General features: G+C 46.9%; 1 protein-coding gene across 2 annotated transcripts in view; it reads left to right on the top strand.

Moving 5' to 3' along the window:
• Window positions 1-413: 413 nt before the first annotated feature.
• SLC1A7 (solute carrier family 1 member 7) overlaps window positions 414-21,141 on the top strand; it is a 46,413-nt gene continuing 25,685 nt past the window's right edge. For both annotated transcript variants that reach the window (XM_019742840.2, XM_074334739.1), the window contains exons 1-2: window positions 414-714; window positions 7,227-7,306. In XM_019742840.2, the coding sequence (XP_019598399.2) occupies window positions 538-714; window positions 7,227-7,306 (257 nt within the window). In that variant the 5' untranslated portion in view covers window positions 414-537. The remainder of the gene's footprint in view (window positions 715-7,226; window positions 7,307-21,141) is intronic.

The raw sequence follows: 21,141 nt of genomic DNA, 5'->3' as shown, positions 1-21,141 counted from the left end.
ACTTGTTATTCAACTTCTCTTTGCCTCAGTCTCTTCACCTGTAAAATGATACTTATAGTACTTTTTGGGATTGATGCTATGATTAAAAGTGCTAATACAAGTAATGTGCTTCTAGAACAGCACCTGGTGCATAATAAGTGCTTAATTAGTATTAGCAATTAATTGGCAACAAACTAGTATCTTATTGTCTTGCCTTCAATTCTTTCTGGAGTGACGTGGGGGTAAAAATCAAACCAACCAAGCAAATGTTCCTCTTGCTCTTCCCACCAGCCCTGGTCTCCTCCCCGGCTTAAGAGGAGCGCTTGACTTTGAGGTCCGAGCCCCCAGACCACGTGGCCTGCTCTAATTTCCCAGGCCTTAATCTGCTCCTGGCTCTTAATGATGTAGCTGGTAATAGGATTGCTGCTTCCCTCTGGGGCAGCCACGCAGGCCATGGCTGTCAGGCTGGCAACTGGTGCTTAGCAACCCTGACCACCCGCCTGCTGAGGAGCCAAAGCCTCCAGCTAGGACCCTGTGCCCCCTTTTGGCTTCACGTGCATGGAATGGTGCTGTGCCCCGTGCCAGCAGGCTGGGCTCACCATGGTGCCAGGTGCCATCCTGGCACGAGGGAGGGATGTGTGCAAGAGGAATGGACTGCTCATCCTGTCTGTGCTATCGGTCACCGTGGGCTGCCTCCTCGGCTTCTTCCTGAGGACCCGACGCCTCTCACCACAGGTCAGCCACCTGGGGCATCACAGGGTCCCCCTGTAGGAGGGGTGTGTGGGCCTGAGGGATCTGGAGGTTACCTTCCCTCTCCATGACTCCCTGATGACATGACAGTGTCACTTTACCTCTCTGGATCCCAGTTCTGTCATCTGTAAAATGGGTGTGTAAAATACATCACAGAACTAGAGTAACATGCAATAAAATGGCTGAGGAAATAGTTACAAATCGGCATCACCAGGTGAATGAGAGGCAAGGATTCCTGATTAGAATAACCGCAGGGCTAAGAGCTGTGTGACTGGGAAGAATGGGGTCCTGTAAAAGTGCGAGGTGGGCATCAGACAATACCTCCTAAAGCAGCTTGTATAAATAGAAACCCAGAAAGAGTATTCTAGGCAGAGGTGACAGCAGGAGCAAGGCACAGCGGCAGGAAAGATTTGGGAGTGTGTGGAGCAAGCTGTTTACAGGGGCTGGAACGCACACCGTGAAGCAGGGGCTGGAGGACAGGGACCATCAGGCCTCCATATCCCATCACCACGCATGCACCTGAGGCAGCGTGAGAAGCTCTGAGCAAGGAAGTGATATGGTCAGATCTGAGCTTGGACAGATCCCTCTGGGGCTTAGTGAAGGATAGGGTAGTGGTGGGACAGGCAGGGGGCCAAGTGAGGAGGCAGCTGCAGGGGTGAGACTTAACAATAGGGATGAATGGGACAGATATGAGAACTGTTTCCAAAATTCAGGACGTGGTGGCTGATTGGATGTGGGGTTGGGGGACAGGGAAGCAAGGCAAATCCCCAGGGTTCTGGCCTATGTACCTGCAAGGGCGAAGAGGCCTTGCCTTGGAGAGGACCCTTTTCCCTCTGAGTACCCATCTCCTACAGGAGAGGAGGGGACAGTCACAGGGTGCTAAAAAAGTTATTTTAATACTTGTTAAAACAGTAAAGAAGACTGTCAGGACTATTGTGATCGTGTGTAGGTGTGGAGACTATAATATGGGAGAGAGATCAGGCTTAACTCCGAATACAACAAAGACACTTTGGGATTTATAGCCAATGAGCATAGTGAGGGGATCAATTGAGAGAAAAATTACAGGATTCTGGTTGAAGGCTGATTGGGGGATTCTCACTAAACTGACTCAGCAGGATTTTTTGCTACAACTGGGCTAGGCAGGTTGAAGACAATTCCCAAGGATGAGGCCTAATCAGAAAGAGGACCCGGAGTATCCTGTCTAAAGTTTGGTCAAGGAGAGAGTCTTTGCCAATGGGCTCCTGAAAAATTCCCTATTTCAGAAAATTTCTCTTCCTGTAGTTCACCGATATCTAATATGAACTCTACGACTGAAGTTCAAGGCATCAGATTTTGTCTTCCATTAAAAGCAAAACACCCCCTCCCTGGGAATTGAGCCACTATTACTGTAGTAACACTGGTAAGTTACCACGATCAGTTATTTAGGGAAAAGGATGAACTCTGGAGGCAGAGAAACCCTGAACTTTGACTCTACCAGTAAGTGGCTGAGCGGCCCTATGCAAAATCCTATATTCTTTCTGGGCGTCAATTTTCTTGTCTGAAAAATAGAGTTGTGGGGCGCGGGGCACTAGAATTGTTGTGAAGAGTAAACAAGGATTCATCAGTGCCTGGCATATAGTGGGTTCTTAGTGCATGTTACTTTCCTCCTCCATCTCTTAGCTACCTGCCCAAGCCCTACCTTTATCAAGACCATCTTCTATTCCGTATCTTACAAAAATTCTTCCAGACCTACCCATATCTGAAATAATACTCTCCCATACTCAGCCCGCGCTCACCCTCCACTGTAACCAGCTGCTCGCTGTCTTGCTTCAGAGCCATTTGTGTAGGAGTCTATTTCTCCCATCAGATTTCGACTTGCTGAATATCACATGGGCTTTATTGAATCAAAATGGGAGCCTAGTTCAGTGCTTGTCACAGAGAGAACCCTCAACGGCTGAATTAAACTGGCAACGACACAAACAATCTGCTATCTACTTTCTTTAATTTTCCTCAACAACAACAATATATTTCCTGCAAGAAGATTATGTTGTGAAAACAAATTGGAATGCCTGTTATTAAAAGCCAAACTCATCTGGGGCCTCCTTCCCCAAAAGCTGCCTTCCCCATCTGTTTGGAAATTCAAATGTGTTCCCGTCTGGATTAACCAACCTGCCAGATAAACTGAAGGATGTGGAGTCTTAGAACAATTATTTGGCAGGAGTTGGCTTTTTCAGCATCTTACTTTGAAATCCAGGAGTTGTTTGTTTGATCTCTGCCTGTGACTCAGAAACCAAACCCTTCTTATTTTGTGAGCTTACGCAACAAGCAAAAATCATAAACAATTTGCAAAATGGTAGAATGTCCTATTTGAGAAAAGAACTTACAAAATCACAAGACTTGGAATTTTTTTTTTTGAAATCAGCATCGCATTTAAACATATAGGTCATTTTGAGAGTGCTAGTTAAACCATGGTGAATTTACAATTGTACCCATTTTCCTTTCTTTCCTGGAATTCACCAAAATTGTAGTGGAAAAAGATACGGACCCCCAAGAACAAGGAGAATATAAAAGAAGACAGTTGAGAAAAGTCAAATGACTACAATACATTAGGCAAAATGGGAAGTGGATAGAGTTGAATGAGCTCATCTAGGACAGCACTAAAAGCTAAAATCTGTGTCTCTAGAAGTACATACCACATTAGCTCGTCTTGGAGAACTCCACAAGAACTCTGGACTTGAAGGTGCAGGTGTGGCAGGAGGCAGGGGTGAAGCATAGAGGTGAGATCAGAGACATTGGTCGGAACTTTGGTCAGAACCGGTTGGAGCAGTTAGGACCCCTAGGTCCCTTCCAGTTCATGTAATCAGCAGACTCCTCATCCACCCACCTCTACCCCACTGCTTGCCCCAAGGAACCAGAGAAGCTTGACTTAGGGTATTAGGCCCACCTGTGTGTGTTGGGGGAGGGAAGGTGGTGAGGCTCATACTGTAAATGAATTAGTGGACATCTGTGTTCTGAGTGTGAGATCCCCATAAGATGGCTGTCAGCTGGGCTTAGGCACAGGCACACCACCCAGGAAGAGATTTCTCTCACTGAAGCCTCAGAGAAAAGATCTCCAAATTCTGATGTAAAGGAGATTCTTCCCCTATCCCACCCTACCCCCCGTGGAAAAAAAAAAAAAACATCATCAAGCATCACCCTTCTTTGAGGAGCCATCAGTTGACAAGTTCTACTCATGTACACAGAATTTTAATGTCTCACACTTACATATGAGCAGAAAGCCAAAGTCAAAGCTTCTAACGTGAAAGACAGAAACTAAACAAACAGAAAAGAGGGTCTCTAATGAAGCAGAGACAATGCAAGCGGTAGAAGAAAACTTTTAAAAATTTTTTTAAGTTCTTCAAAGATATGAGAAACGGTATAGTGACTATAAAATAAAATGGGATGCAAAAAGAAGAAACAACCCGAGAACAAGAAAGAGCTTTTGGAAACTAAAAATAGGTAAGCCAAAGTAAAAATATCAATAGCTGGGATAAAGTTGCAGAAATCTCTCAGAGAGTAAAAAAAAAGAGATGAAGATGGAAAAAGAAAATATAAGAAAATTAGAATGTCCATCACCCAACTCTCTAATGAGAGCTTTAGAGAAAGCTAACAGAAAAAAAATTCACAGGGAAGACAAGAAAGTTCTCAGCAATGAAATCTATGCACAGCACTGCAAATTTTAGGAGAGAGAGAGAGAGAGAGAGAGAGAGAGAGAGAGAGAGAGAGAGAGAAAATACCATGTTATAGCATCTTAAAATTACAGAAAATGGAAATAAACACATGATTCTTAAATGGTTCTGAGAGAATAAGACAAGTATACCTTTGACATGTAGAGGGAATATTCTTTTAAACTAAGACTCTTATATAGTATAGCCACACTATTATCAGAGGTTAAGTGTAGAATAAACACATTTTTACTTATGTAAGGACTCAGAAGTTTCTCTCCCATTCACCCTTACTGTGGAAGCTACCAAAAGAGATGTTCCAGCAAAACAAGGAAATAAAACAAGAAGACAAGGGATCCAGGCAAAAGGGGATCCTATACAGGAGAAAGTTCCAGAATAACAGCGAAGAGGAGATCTGGGACAACCACTGGGCCTAGACAGCAATCTGTCCAAACTGGAACAGGAAGATGGAGATCTTAGACTGAGGTCTCAGAGGACATAAAATAGAACTGACGTGCATGAGTATACAAAAAATACTATTGTTAGGCATTTCAAAAGAGATGTTAAAGCATTTGGAAGAAATTAGTGAGTGATCCATAGAAAACAAGGCAAATGAAAAATCAGTCAATTATTAACTTCAAGGAAAATAAAAATGAAGGTTGTATCAAAAGGAGGCATGGTTGTAGCGTTTTACTTTTCTCAACAGTGGACAATATTTTATGATCAAAATATTATAAACCTGGACTGTTAATCTAATCAAGAATTGGTATAGTGGTGAAATGGTAGGAGGAAAAAGGGAATGGAGTCTTCATCTGTCATGGCAGGGAAGTTAATAGATGTCAAAAAGATACATCTAGAAATAGTATTATAACCATAGTATTTAGAACTAATAACACTAAGGGAAACAGCTAGAGGAGGTGAAGATATTGACTCCTGGGAAGTTGGGGTGGGGATAGAGATGCGTGAGGAAGGGGCTGCCTTTTTATCAGTATAGTGCTACTTAAATTAAAAAGTATACACATAGATTAAAATTAATTAAAAATACATAGTATGGTAGGTATATTTTTAAAAGTAGATTTTTTGGTGTGTTGTAAATGGCAGGAGAATGGGGTGAGGAGGCCTGATTTCCTGTCCTGCACTGTTGCTAACTCAATGTGGGGGGCAAGTCACCTCCCTTTCTGGCTCAGTTTCCTCATCTACAAAATGAGTCAGCTGAGCTAGAAGATTTTTAAAACCCCTTCTCTGCACCAAAATTCTATGATTTGGGACTTTTCAAATATCAGACCATTAACCAAGTGTTATGTTTGGCTTTGGTTTAAAAAAAAAAAAAAAAAAAAAAAAAGATAGCTGCAAGTACAAAACTTTAACTTGGGTGGTGTTTGAAAGTCCATGGACTGGCCTCACCCACAACCTGACCCTCTGAGGAAAGTGGCCTCAAACTACGGTTGCCAGAAACAGCAACACTGAATTAAATTAAATTAAATTTAAAAACAGCACACCGGGTTGAATTTGAATTTCAGATAAACTAGAAATACTGTTTAGTATAAGTAAAGAGCAAACATTTGTTGTTTATCTGAAATTTAAATTTTACTGGGCTTAGTGGCGCCTTCCACTTCAGTTGTCAGTTTCGGCCATGTGATGGATTACTCTGCAGACAGTTGATTGGCTAAGGATTTAGCGCCCTAATCCAAGTCCCCATGGATAGGCTGGAACCAGCAGCCCATGAGGAGGCCCAGTGTAAGGTCTCTGCCCAGTAAGGGCTCTTTATACGGAACGGTGTCTCATCAGCCCAATCTCATTCTCTTTCAGCATTTTAAATGAGACCTGCTGTGAGGGGCTAGTAAAAATCTGTGAAGAGGGTGGGGGCGTGCTACAGAATGGACCCAATATGGCTAGAAACTGACTCAAGAATGGCATGGTCTGTTTATGAGTCTGTCTCCTTATAAACTAGACTGAGAACTTCTCCTGGGCAGGGACCATGTCTAGTTCATTTTGGGGTACCCAGTATGATGCCTGGCACAGTATGGATTGAATGAATATGTGAACAGTATACAACCCTGTCCTTTAGTCACTTACCACCTTCTACATGAGACAGATTTATACCAAGGATAGGCTGGTGAAGGGTGCAGAGGTGGTGGAGAGCTGTTATTTATTGTGATTACTGAACATTTATTCTCAACCAGGCGCTCTGCCAAGTGCTTTATCTGCATCCTCTCATTTAAACCTCCCAATGACCCTATGAAGTGGTTATTACCCTTATGTTACAGGTGAGAAAACCTCAGAGAGATGGAGTAACTTGCTTAAGGCAACACAGCTACCATGTTTCCCCGAAAATAAGACCTAGCCGGACCATCAGCTCTAATGTGTCTTTTGGAGCAAAAATTAATATAAGACCCAGTTTTATTTTACTATAGTATAAGACCGGGTCTTATAATACAATATAATATAGTATAGTATAATATAATATAGTATAATATAATATAATATAATATAATATAATATAATATAATATAATATAATATAATATAATATAATAATACCGGGTCTTATATTAATTTTTGCTCCAAAAGACACATTAAAGCTTATTGTCTGGCTAGGTCTTATTTTCAGAGAAACACGGTAGTTATGGTTAGGGGGACAAGATCAGAACCCATGTTTGGTTAGCTCCAAAAGCCAGTGCTTTCTCCAAGATTCTGTTGTCTATATGCTAGGTAGGAGAGTGCAGACAAAATAGTGCCTGGAGGTTATAAAGGACTGAGCCAGCTGTGAAGTCCGCACCGCCTACTGTAACCCCAGCTCTTGCTGTGTTTTTAGGAAATTAGTTACTTCCAGTTCCCTGGAGAGCTCTTGATGAGGATGTTGAAGATGCTGATCCTGCCGCTGGTGGTCTCCAGGTGAGGGGCAGGGTGTCTGGCTGGGAGGTCTGGGCGAGGTGGGAAGAGGATTCTGTACAGGTGCTGTCCGTGCCCTGCTCCTGTTGTGGGTGGATGCAGGCCTGGGAGCAGCCTTTATGGGCCGCTGGAGTCTGTGTTGCTCAGTGGCACGTTATCTCAGTCCCATTCAATGAACGTTTTAGTCACTTGAACAAGTGATTTGGAGTCATAGGAAGGGACCTGACTCCAAAGTAGCTTGGGGCTAGGGGTTCAGGGATTGCTTTCCAAAGGAGGGGCTCTATGGTGAGTGCAGCAGGGTGTGGGGAAAAGATGACTTTGGAGACACTCATGAGATGATGTCCTGGCTCAGCAGTGTACTGCACTGGCTGTGCAACCTTGGACAGGTTATCAAACTTCTCTGAGCCTCAGTTTTCTCATCTGTAAAATGGGAACAACACCTACTCCCAAGCATTGTCGTGTGGACTACAGGAGGCTATATATTTGGGTGTGCCAAATATTCAGGGGGCTGGATAACAGGGTGTGAGGGAAAGATGGTGGGAGATGAAGTTGGAGGATGGATTCTTACTCAATCAGGAAAGACCTTGAGTGCTACGCTAAAGAATTGAGACTTCACCCACTAGAGCGATAGCCATAGGAAATCGTAGGAGATCACCTGGTCTCTATACTGATGTGCTGTGTGACCTTGGGCAAGCCCCTACCCCTCTCTAGGTCTCAGATTTTCCAGATGTGTAGTGAACTGGCTGTTCCAGATGGTGTCTAAGAGCCCTTTGCTCTGAGGCCATAGGTTTAGAATCCTTACCTCCCAGGACTTCTCTGCAGGGAGGGAAGTGAATCCTGTGTGTGGGGGTGGGGGGGTATGATGGGCTCTGTCCCCTGGGGCAGGGTCATCAGCCTCCCTGCTACTGAGGAGTGAGCCAGCTCCTCCACATTTCCCTCTAGTGTCCTGGAGATAGTGCTCCTCAGGCTGGGAGGCCAGTTAATGGCACTGTCTGCTCCTTGCAGGGTGGCCTTGTCAAACACAGCTCAGCTTCTTGTAGACAACATTTAGGTCTCTCAGGACTCAGACTTCAAGGTTCTACTGAAATGCCACCTCCTTCTGGCAGCTTTCCCTGATTTCTCAACCCATTCTTGTTGTTGTCTCCTCTTTATACATCTCCTGAATCATTCACTGGGTCCGTGAATCTGTCAAGGTCACCAGTTGCCCCCATGTTGCTAAATCCAAACGACACTCTCAGTTGTTGCTCTACGTGACCTTTCCACAGCAGTTGATACACTTGGTACAGCCTCTAATCACTCTTTCCCTCCTGAAATACTCTTTCTTATCGCCTTACACTCTCCTGGCTCTTTGCCTGCCCTCTGCCCCTCCACCCCACTCTCTCTATTCACTCTCTAAACGTTGCAATTTCTCAGGCCTTTTCTCATCTGTCCTCAGGGCTTTAATGCCCACCTACAAGTCCAACTCTCCCCAACATAGATCTCCCTCCAGGGCTTCTCCTCTTAGCTCCACACTCAAACTATTACTTGACATCTCCACTGGGTGTTTCACAAGCATTTCAAATTTAGCATAACCACCTTAAGATTTTATTTAGCAAACTAGCTCCTTCTTCTGTTTTCTGTTTGTCAGTAAATGGTAGTTCCATCTACCCAGTTATTCAAGCCTCCTTGCTATTCCCTTTGCACCAGATTCTTCCTCCTAAATAGAACCCAGCTTCATCCCCACCACGCAGGTCTGACGCCACAGTAACCTCCCTGGCCTCACGTCGGTTCTTGTTCCCCTCCGATGCATTCTCCACACAGTGGGCAGAATGATTTTGTGAAAAGCTGATTGAGCCATGTCACTTATTTACCGAAAACCCTTCAGTGGCTTCCATGGCATTTAGAATAAACCCTCACATCCTTAACCTGAGTTAGAAGGCCCTGCATTACCCCTCCAGCCTCTGCCCCACATCATCTCGTGCCCCACTCACTCCAGTCCCAGGGGCCTTTTAGTTTCGGTGGCAGACCAAACCCTTCCCATCTCAAGGTCTCCACACGTGCTGTTCCTTCTGGCTGGAACGTGCTTCCCAATGCTTTATGCCTCTTCCTCCTCTTCCTTTAGATCTCAGCCTCCATGTTGCCTCTTTAGAAAGGCGCTCCCCACCCCTTCACCACCACCTTTACTCTTCCTCCTTATGCCCTGTTCCTTGCCCCGTACAGCACTTATTATACATTGTTATTCTATCTGAATTAAATTATTGAATGGTTTCCTTATCTTCCACTGGAACATAAACTCGGTAAAAGCAGAGATGATATTCTGTTGAGGTTCTACTCTAGACCTAGCCAAGCGCCTGGCACACAGTAGGTACTCATTCATACTTGTCAAGTGAACTAATGAATTCAACAATCATGCATTGTGCTTTCTGGGTACTTGGCCTTATACTGGGCGTGACAGATACAAAGATGTGTTTCTGTCCCTGAGGAGTCCATAGGCTGTGAGGGGAGACTGATGAGAAAATAGACAATTACACGGCAGCTAAATAAGGGCATCGATGGAAAAAACACAGGACTTTTCTTTTTTCACTTTTTTTTTCTCAGTTTTATAACAAAACAAAGCACTGGACTCTTGTTAGGCAGCTTTCCCATCCTTTACTGCTGACCATCCTTACTGCCAGGGCATCACCTCTTACCCAGAACAGAAAGCCCTGAAAGGTAGAGGCCCTTGTGTGGACCCTGCAGTCACACAGACCTGGGTTCCCATCCTGCCCTGCCATTTCCTAGCTGTGTGACCTGGAGCAAGTCATTTAACTTGCTGGAGTTAACTTGCTGGAGTTAAAAAATTCCTGGAGTCAGAGAGTCAGAGGCCTGGGCCCCAGACCTGCTTCCAACACAAATCATCATGTGATCTTGGCTAAGTCACCGTCGCCCTGAGCCTTAGTTTACCTAGTTTACCTTGTCACAAAGGGCCCGTCCAGCTCTCCGAGTCCTGGCTCTCATAGTACTGGTCTCTTTCCACCAGACCAAAGCGCTTGGTCTTGGCTGGAAATGGAATGTGATATTAACTTGAGAAAAGCCAGTGTATGTTCATACATTTCATTTGTTTATTATACAGTTTGGGCTGGGGGTAGAGTAACCGTGTCATTGAAAAATGGCAGTGCTTTAAATTTTTCCTTCTAAGGGAGAATTAAACTTTCTTGGGGGAAAAATGACCGATTTCTGAGCCCCAATCGCCTCCATCCCTGAACCTTCCTTCCTTTAGCTTCAACTGGTCCATAATCCACCCATCCACCCATCACCCACAGTTCCCTGAGCTCTTGCTCTGGCCAGCCCAGGTCCGGGCCTTCCGGTCAAGGAGCAGCAACTCTGGTGTGGTGGATTGTCACTTGGGGCTGAGCAAGATCACCAAAGCTGCTTTGAAAATTCAGATGGCAGGCTGGGCTTACTGAACCAGAACTGCCAAGGGGACCAAGCAGGGGTTTGTTATAAAACAAACACCAGAATTGTTCTAATGGTTAAAAAAAAAAAAAAAAAAAAAAAAATTCCTGATGTCTTGGGATCAGGCCTTCTGGCTGGAGCTAAAGGGCCTGGCTGCTGCTCTTCTGTCCCCAGGGGCTCCAAGATATAACCCCAGGAGACAGGGGTTTTCTGCAGTGTAATCATTCCAAGGCAGTGGGAGGACACACATTAAGGCACATTTGCTTCTAGTTCCAACAACCTGCAAGTCTGGGTCCCAAAGCCTGGCATTCATGACTCTAAATTCTCTAACTTCTTTTCCAGAAGAACCTGCCACCCCATCTCTATGCCAGATGCCTAAAAGCAGGCTGGTCGTCTCATTAGTCCCTAAGCATGCCACAAACTTTTCTACCTCCACGCCTTTGCTTATGCCGTTCCCCCTTCCACGGATGCCCTCTTCTCCTCTTAGTCAAGTCCCACTCTATGTTCAAGACCTAGCTCAAGTTTCTGTCTGTGAAATGCTCCCAGCTCTTCATTTATGAATAACTATTGGTGATGACCTGTCCCCACCACTGATGCTGCTTGCAACCCTGGATGTACTCAGTATGGTTTGTTAAATGAATTTTGTAGTCACAGCTGGCGTACCACTTTATGGGGTACTGACACCTTTCTTTGTACAGTAGTGACATAGAAATAAACTACCATTTTTATTTGGACTAACCATTCATGTCACTGAACAAGAAGTGCCCTGCCAAGGGGTAGGACCAGTCATCATAACCTCTCCACGGAGAAGGGTCATGTACATCGCTGTATTTTTATGTAAGATGCTAGGAGGGGCTCAGGTTCATTTTCCCTTTGTCACTCACACTAACCTCTACCTGGCAGTCAGCGTAACAGATTTTTGCAGGAAATGGAAATCTAATAGACAAGCAAAGAGAGATGAAGAGATGTAATGAAGTCTAGGTGGTAATGGTGGAGGTTGATACAAGGGGTGAAAAGACCCTGCGCCTGCCTGGGAGGGTCTCACCATCTGGCAGGGAGACAGTCACAGAGACAGTTTGTTCCACAGAAAGGAGGCCTGGTGGGAGGAAGGTGGGGCCAGCTGGCCTGGGTTGGAGCCCAGTTCAATCACTCTTCCCACAATCTGGCACCTTCCAGCTCTTGGGCCGCTTTTCTCTAGAATCCACACCAAACCAGCACCAAACCTGAGCCCCCCGACCCCCACCACAGACAGGCCCGCCACAGTGCAGCTGAGTGCACCCTACCCTTGGCCGGTTGGGACTCCTTAAGTCACAATAAGGGAATCTGCACGAGGCTCCAGGGTAAGAACAGGTGCTTTGGAGTCAGTCACCAGATGTATGAACTTAAACAAGTCTCTTAGCATGGGAGCCTCAGTGACCTTATCTGTAAAATGGGAAGGACACCGCCCTCCCTCACAGGGTTATTCTGAGAATGAAATAAGATAATGTGCTTGAAGCACCCAGCATGGCTCCTGACATACTACGGACGTCAGATTGACCAGGCTTCTCCAAGGCCCAGATGAGAAGTTTCATGAAACCCTCCTCCTCTGCTTCTGCTGTCAGCAGGCAGCCCCTTGGGGCGACCTCCTCCTCCTTCATACTTTTACTTAGCACTGCAGCTTACCGGTCATTTTTCTAGAAAGTGTCCACTGACTCAGGCACACTTGGTGCTGATACAGACCTGCACGTAGCGCTCCTCCCTCCGAGTCCCACACATCTGTGTTCACGGCAGCCTTCGCAGGGGCACGGACCAGGTCCCACACATGTCCACGTCACACACCATCACCAGTGCCCAGAGCCATTCCCCACACCATGACTGGCGAAACCTCCTATTTTTCCATGAATTCCCAGTGCTTACTGCCTCTTGCTTTTCTCTGTCTTCAGATTCCTACAATAAGTCATGAGGAACAGCCATCACAGGTACACACATATCCCTTGCTTCAAGTGGTTGTTAAGTTCTGTAACTTAACTGACAGTTGGGAGCAAGATCACACTGAGGAATGTAATCCCTTCAGCTGTCGCTTGGTTCTCTCTCTCTCTCTCTCTCTCTCTTTCTCTCATTAGTTATCTATTGCTGGGTAACAAATTACCACAAACTTAGTGACCTAACACAACCTCCATTTATTATCTACCAGTTTCGATGGGTCAGAAACTGTTGGATTCTCCGCTTGGTATCTCACGAGGCTGCAATCAAAGTCAGCTGCGCTGTGTTCTCATCTGAAGGCTTGGCCAGGGAAGAATTCCTTTCCTTGTGGCTATTTGTCTGAGGGCCTGGCTTCTTAATGGCCATCAGCTGGAGGCCACCTGCAGGTCCCTGCCTCTGGCCAGTTCCCAACATCAATCTTTGCTTGGTCAAGGCCAGGAGGATGATCCGTCACTCTCCAGTTATCTATGACAGAGTCTCATACAATATAGTGATAGACGTGACCTCCTATTGCCTTTGCCATGTTTTATTAGTGAGAAGTAAGTCACAGATTGTACCCACACTCAGGGACGGGGATTACACAAGGGTGTGGATCACTGAGGGTCACGTTAGGGTTTGTCCACCTTTCTCTCTTTCCCTGCACCTTTCTTCTCTGTACCTTTATTCCAAGACCAGCCATAAATCCTGTCCTTGTCTTTCAAAAGGAACCTCCACTTATACCCTGTTTCTGGTGTGGGGTGGGGTGGAGGTGCTGCTCAGCTTCTGGTCCAAGTGGCTCATCAAGGAATTTCTTATGAACAAGGACAAGTCCCTTACCATAAAAAGAATTCTGAAGAATATGAATTTCTCTCTTTCACAGGAACATCACACGGTCTGGTACATAGTAGGTGCCTAATAAATTCATAGTAAATGACTAAAGAACAGTGGACAGGCAGTTGAAGCAGAATTCAGGGAAGTTTCATGACCAGCATTTGAACTGACCCTTGGAGGATGGTTAGCAGTTATCTTTTACAGATGTTTTGTGCTTTAAAAAATTAGGTAAGCAAATTATAAACATTTTTGGTAACAGAGAAGAAAAAAATCCTATCATCACACAACCCTAATTCTGACCCTGTTGTCTTTTTAACTATGAATGTTTATTCTTATCATTCTTAGTGAATTCACCTGGCCCAGAGTGTGGTCCTTGGCTGACTGGTTTGGAAGCTCTACCTCGTCTGAGCCCCTGAACTGGTCAGGCCTATCCTCTGATGCTGGCAAGAGGAGACCAAATAAACCAAATGCCAATTTATTCATTCACAGAAATAAATTCCCAAGAGGACAAATGCCCACAGCCTCTGGCCAGAGCATTTCTCCCTGCAGGCTCACCACTTGGGGAACCCATTGGTTAAATCTGTTTGCCGGCAGGACCATTTAATTAATTGTATAACCAGTGTGACTCCAGGTTTGACATTTTCAGTTCATTTCTGGGGCCCCACCTGTAGAGTCCCAACATATGTGCATTTAAGTGAATCCAATTACATATGTTGTGGAAAGAGAGAAAAATAATTTAAAGGAGGCAGGAGCTCCCCCCTTCAGAGCTATGGCCCCGAGTGAGCGTACCATAGGAGAGGTGCGTCTGCTTTGCACTAAGCCGGTCCTAGTTTCCATGTACTTCTCAAAGTGTGAGTATTTCCCTGCAGCCATTGTGATTCCAGGCAGTGAAAGAGGGTAGTTTGGGTTTTATTTTACATCGTGGCCTCTAAGTGTATGCAGACTGTTTCAGCTGGTATTCACCTAAAGAAACATCAACCCATTCCAAAACTAGGAGGAAACTGACTTGAATGAATTTGTATGAAACTGTACCTCCTGAACATTACAGGTAATTTAAGGGATCTTCAAGGGTAAATTTAATTATACTTAGTTTTTGCCTTATCTACTGACTTGAGAACTGAATATGCTGAATATAATCCTACTTCTCTGTACAAGCAGGAGGCCTGCACCCCTCAGGCCAAGATCAGCTTATTTTATTCAATGGAACAAGCTGGAACATTTGATATTGCCACTAGCTCTGTTGCTCTGGCTCCTTCCACATGGTGTCGCTGTTGAACACAGGCCCTGCATGCTCTGTTTCCAGCCTGCACACAGCCCCTTGCAGGTGCATATTCCTGCTCCAGGCCCTGGGATGCCTGGCTCTGGCTCCTAGATCCCACCAAAGAGCTCAGGCATTGTTCCTCAAAGCAGCCTCAGGCATGCCCTGGGCTTAGCTCCCTGGGGTTGAGCCCTGAGTCTCTTTGCCCTCCTGGTGAGTTAGCCCTGGGGTGGGGTGAGGAGGGCTTTAGTACCAACAGACTTTGATTACGGGCACCCTAGTATACCCTGACCTTAACTTCAAATCACAGGGAGCAGGCGATGGGGTCTTCGTCTCTTTTCCCTCAGAAGGCCCCTGAGCCTCTGGTGCAAATTGGTGCACCTTTCCCTAACTGCAGATCTTAAGGTCTCAAGGAGGGACGCTGCCATCAAACCACAAAAGTCTCTCCCTTTCCCTGGACAATGTGTCCCTTCTTACCTTACATTTGCCACTTGAAAAATGCTTCTAAAAAAAAATCAGCTGCAAGACTTGCTATCTCTCTATCTATGAACATAGAAGCCTCAAACAAAAGTTAGAAAATTCTGCCTCGCATTACGTTAACATAGGAACTAGTAGCCTGATGGTTAGGACCCACTATAGCATTGTCATGTCCTTGAACAAGGGTCCCTCTCCCATGGGTGGTTCTTGGATGCGTGCTGAGTGACTTGCCACTCTCAGCTCCAATGCTGACTGATCCCGTGCTAATTACACCTTTTTTCATTAGAAAAGTCAAGTGTTTGGGCCTGGAAACCTTCCTTTCCCATTTTCTTCCAGCAATATCATTTGTCACTACTCCGATCTCTTTTGCTTTTCATTTATAGACTAACCCAAAGAGTATTGGCAACTTTCTGTTCCTTTAAGTTCTTGGAGGATACTTACTGTTACTTCTGCAAAAATAAGTCTATCTGCTTCTTCTTCATTTTTTAAAAAAATTTAACATGATGTCATAAGAATTGTCATGCCACACCCTCATCTTCATAATCCTGTTTCACTCTTCCACTCAGGGGCTAGTGCAGGGTCTGCAAAGCCCTTTTCCCTTCACGAGACACATGCTGCTGCTGGATATGCTGTCGGAGCATCACTGTGCCCCAGGGCTCGAGATTTGCCTCAAGTTCTGCTATTTATCACACCATTAGGCTCAGCCATAAAATAGACAGAAGGCCATCGGCAAATTTACAAACCAGTTCCCAGCAGGTGCTTTTCTCTCTCTCTCTCTCTCTCTCTCTCTCTCTCTCTCTCTCTCTCTCTCTCTCTCTCTCTTTTTCTTTCCATGATGGTTCCACTAAGCCTGGAGTTTGCTTCTAAACTTGGGGAGTCAACTGAGCCTTGTTTTCACTCATCCCCAGACCAGAGTGACACAGGGAACGAGGGGTGGGTCAAACCAGCATCTGGATTTAGCTAGAGCCTCGAATTCTCCACTTGCCTTTTGCCAAACTCTCCTCTCTCCTCATTCTTCAGTTTCTTAAACCAGGCATCATTCAAGGAAAACTGAATCCATGTGTTTGTGATTCACTGAGGCTGAACATGGCAGAATGTTTTGTAAGCTCCATATCTTAACAAAGAAATCCAAGTGCGTGTGTGGGTTTGTGTGTGTATGTGTGGTGTGTGCCTTTGCATGTGTGTATGGTGTGCGTGTATGTGTGTGTATGTGTGTTCCTGTGTATATATTGTTATCCTTTCTATTTCTTGTAAGAATTTTGAACTAATTTTTCTTAGAATCAGGAAGTCATGTTTGGCCAAAGAAACCCAACACTCCCTTCTCCCCCTTCCTGAGGAACTCTAGTTTGGCAGAAAACTCCCAAACACCCACGTTCTAACTTATTGGATATGGTCCTGGGCCAAGCAGCCGTCAAAGTCTGGTTTGGGAGCCAGTGTGCGGGGGGGGGCTGCTGCCCCGTTCTGCCCAGGACGGACATTGAGTGGGGGGGGGGGGCAGCCTGTGCTTCTGGACTCTGCCCCTCAAGCCATGGGGCAACTATTCTTAGCAAAACTCTGCTGACCTCTCTGATGGGAGCCCTGGGATCCGTCTTTGGCTCTCTTGCCCAGTCAGCTGACTGCCTTACTCATCAAGAAGGGAACATGGCCCAGCTGTGGGCTGTGAGTGGGGTCAGACCATTAGCCTGGTGACTCCAAAAAATTCCCAGGTTTTATCACCCATCACAGACTCCCATTCTTCCCCCCCCTTCCAGTCAGAGATTTCCTATTCATCCTTCAAGGATCCATTCAATAGTTACCTCCTCTGGGAAGACTAGCCTGATTCCAAGCTGGGCTAGACCCTGCCTCTGGCCTCTTTCATTCCAGCCCTGACCCAGGGTTTTGTGTTATCCAGCTGCAGGTTTATCCGCCCATTGGACAAAGCTCCTTGAGGACGACAAACCCATTTCATTCAGTTTTGGGACCCCACAGCTCCCCAAGCAAGTGTTCAACATGGAGCAGGCTGGGAACATATCTGAGTCCGGGGAGGTGGGTGAGGTTTTGAAAAAGCTCCTGTACTCTTCTCTGTGGAGAATTAGAAGACCCTGCACTGGAGAGGGTCTCATTCGACATAAGGAGGGCCTCACTCCAGCTGGCCCAGCTGGAGCCTTGGGGGAGTAGACACCAGGAGCCCCCCAGATGGAGGAGGAGACAAGAGACCATATTCCCATAGGCTATGGGTGGTGTCTTTCCTTCCTATTGGAGCGGGGCTCCTAACCATGGAGCTGTAGAGCAGAGTAATGGACGCTCTGGCTCCCTCACACCTGACATTCATTGCCTCGTGGGAAAGAAAGGGGTAGGGGTTCAGCTCACGTGGAGTTGGGAACTGAACTTGACCCTTATTACCCTTGGGAATGCAGCCTTCCTGGTGGAAAGTGGTTGAGAATGGTCAATGGTCAGACCATGGGCTCTCTGAGGGCTGCAGCTGTGGCTCCTCCAGCTTTTGCTTTTGATTCAGTTCAAGCTTATTATTTGCAAGCCCCCATCAAGCACCATCCCAGTGCCCAGGGGCCAGGGAAGGAGGGAGCTTCAGAGGGCAGTTGGGAATGCCAGGGCCAGTGCTCCCAAGCCCAAGCCTGTCTCTGTGCCGCCCCCTATGCCTCCTTCTCCCTCCCCTCCTTCCCCCCTTGGAATCTAAAGTGGAACCAAAGAGGTTTTGTCTGTGTGGCTCCAGAGGGCAGGGCTGGGCCCAATGTGGGGAATTCTCTTCCCTAGAGACAGGTTTCATTCTGGCACCAGGAAGGACTTTCTAATAAGCATAACTAGCCCACAGTGAAGTTAGTGAGTTCTCTATCCTCTGAGGTGTGCAAACATAGGCAGCAGAGGAATTTCTGCCCTTGGAAGGGAGAAGATAACCCAGACTTTAGCCAAGTGGGAATCTGGATGTCCTGCCTTATGTCTTAGAAGGAGCTGGCTTGAGGGTGGGGGTGTGGCAGAGCCATCTGGGAAGCATAATTCTGCACTAACGTGGCACTTGCTGTCAGCTGCTGGGCCTGTCATCTGCTCAGGGGAAAGAAGTAAGCCATAATGCTTGGAAGAGCTGAGGGGACTCCCATGGACCCCAGATGCCTCCTTCCGGTTGCCTGTCGGGAGGACTCCTTGCAGCTGCATCCCAGAGGCTAGCTTGGGAGAGCTTCCCTGACTGGGTCAGCCGAGGCCAGAACCCAAAGACTTGGCCACAGGGCTAGAGAGCCTACTTGCCGCTAACATCCTGATACCAGGATGTTGTGACTATGGATGTTGTCATGCTAGTAGACCAGGGTTCAAATCTACTTACTCACTCTGTGACTTGAGCAAGTTGCTTGCACACCTCAGTGACTGGGAGCTCACTACTTCTCAAGGTGGTCTCTTCCAGGGCAGGACAGCTCTGTTTGCTGGAAAGTTATTCCTGGTGCTAAGCTGAGAACTGCTTCCCCATGGCTTTCCTCACCAATCCCAGAGTTTCCCAAGTCTGCTCTGCCCCAGGCAGCCTTGCTTCCTCAGCTGCTTCCCCCAGGCCTGCTTCGCTGTCACCTGCCACCTACCCCAGCTGTCCTCTGTGGGACACACACTTCCCTCCCCTGTCCCTTTCCCAGGGGGTCTCACTGTCAGAGCAGATCTATGTCCTCCTCACAATTTCCCCAGGCTTCTGGCCTCATAGGCTGAGGCCTACCAGCTCCTTGGCAGCCGCACCTGCCAGGTGACTACCAAGGTGGGAGCAAACAAATCCTCAAAGGCCCCCTTCCCATGTGCTGCTGCAGCTCAGCCTCCTCCTCCCTCTTCCACCCCAGAGTTTGTGCTCTCTGAGCTACTGGAGCCAAGTATGGCCCAACATGTGTCCGTGTTCAGTTTCGTCACGTCAGAATTGGCCCGTGGTCCCAGCCTGTTGGGGTCTGCTTAGTCCCAACTCCCTCATCCAACATATTAGCTATTCCTCCCAGCTTCCTGTCCTCCACAAATCTGATCCACATGCTGTCAATGGCCTCGGCCAAGCCATTGATAAAAATGACCAGGAAGGAGAGGGCAGAAAGCAGAGCCCGGAAGTACACCTCTGGAGACCCTATCAAGTTCTTTTCACTCAGAAAAGGGCACTGCCTAAGGTAGTCATTCCCCAAAGTTCCCATCTGTTCCCCAAAGTTCTGATGTCAACTGCCTCAATGTCACACAGACACACAATGCCAGGGGTATTCCCCCATCCCCCCAAATCAGGTAAGGGGACCAAAGCTGGTCCAAGTGACTTGTTCTCAGGGAACTCACAATGGGTGCTCGTGCTCATCAGAGCTTACAAGTCATCCTTTTAAAAATCTAGTCTAGAATTCCACTATGGCTTAACATCATCCATATCAACAAACATGCACCCAGGCTAGGCCAGGCCCTGGGCTCTGAGGACCTAGAACTGAGCCAGATTCAGCCCTTCCCTGGAGGAGCTCACAGCCTGCTGGAGCAGCTGGGCAGACGATGACATCACGGAGCCAATGCTAAGAACTGGAATGTTTTGAATACTTATTACGTCCCAGGCACTATTCTAAACCTAGGCTCATCCACACAAGAAACCATCGTGTGCCAGAGCTGGGTTTGGCCTTGGGGATTCAGGCGTGGGATTATCAGCAGAATGCCTTGTAACAAACTGGGAAGCACAGGATGCCCTTGGGAGGAGGGCGAGATGGCTGTTAGGGAAGGCTTCCTGGAGGAAGTGATACCTAAACTGACCTTGGAAAGGGCAAGTGAAAATGTGAGGAGATGCATATGGGGTGGGGGATAGAGAGTTCCAGGCTGAAGAAACAGCTAGTACAAAAGTGGTTCAAAGAGTAGCAGGGAAACTGGGTGGCGAGAGCAGCACCAGTGAGGAGGAGGGTAGTGACCCGAGGCCATAATGGAGGTGTACAGTCCCTGAGGGCAATGGGGAGCCACCAAGGACTTCAAACAGGGAGGGATCCCCAGCAGTCTGAGTAGCCTGTCTGCCCTCCAAAGTGAAGTGTGCAGGCCACAGTGGGTACCTCTCAGTATTAGATAGGGTCACAATACCCACCTCAGGGCTGATATGGGAACAAGGTGAGAGTCAGCCCCTCGATGAGGAGGCTGGCACCTGCTGCCTCCCTTCCCCGACCCCTGCAAGTGGGGCAGTTACCAGATTAAAACAGGCTGGGCCCTGGAGCCCAGCCTCCTTTACAATCACCACAATCTCTGAACCCCAATATCTGGGCTCTGGGTTGTGGCCAGATGGCTTGGGAGAGAGCCCAGACTTTGGGCTTCCTGAGGCTCTTCCCTAGGGCCCTGAAGGATCGGGATGGGTGGGGGGGCTCCCAGGAGCTCCCAGCCATGCTGGGAGTTGGGGAGGAAAGGTACCTATTCTCCCCTCACCATAAATCACAGAGCCAGAAGGGACATTTGAGCTCATCCTCATGGAACCTCCCACTCATCGGGAAGCTTTGATCTAGCATCCCAACAAGCGGTCATTCAGGCTCCACTTGGATACCTCCAAAGATGGGGAGTTTACCACCACAAATCTGAGGACTGTCACCATACGGCAGGTCATGAACTCTGAGAGTTGAACCAAAGAGGCATTACATGGATGGAGGCACATTAAAATCATGGTCAACCCAAACCAGAAGACCTTTTTTCTTACCTAAGAGTTAAACCAAGTCTGTACCATAGAAATGCACTCTGCATATGAGAAGGAACCTCCTGTTCCAGTCTTGACTCTACAGCTAACCAGCTGGGTGGCTTGGCCAATTATCTCCACCCCCTGAGCTTTATTTTCCTTGTCTGTAACTCAAACTGCACAGTTCAATAAAGTACTTACTAGTCATAAGTGACTACTGAACCCTTGAAATGTGGCCAGTACAACTGAGGAACTGAACGTTCTAAAAAATTAAATTAACATTTAAAAGCCAAGCAGTTT

The sequence above is a fragment of the Rhinolophus sinicus genome, linkage group LG06, assembly GCF_036562045.2.
Source record: "Rhinolophus sinicus isolate RSC01 linkage group LG06, ASM3656204v1, whole genome shotgun sequence".
NCBI lineage: Eukaryota > Metazoa > Chordata > Mammalia > Chiroptera > Rhinolophidae > Rhinolophus > Rhinolophus sinicus.
The sequence above is the reverse complement of the archived record's forward strand: the minus strand, read 5'-3'. Positions and strand labels throughout refer to the sequence as shown.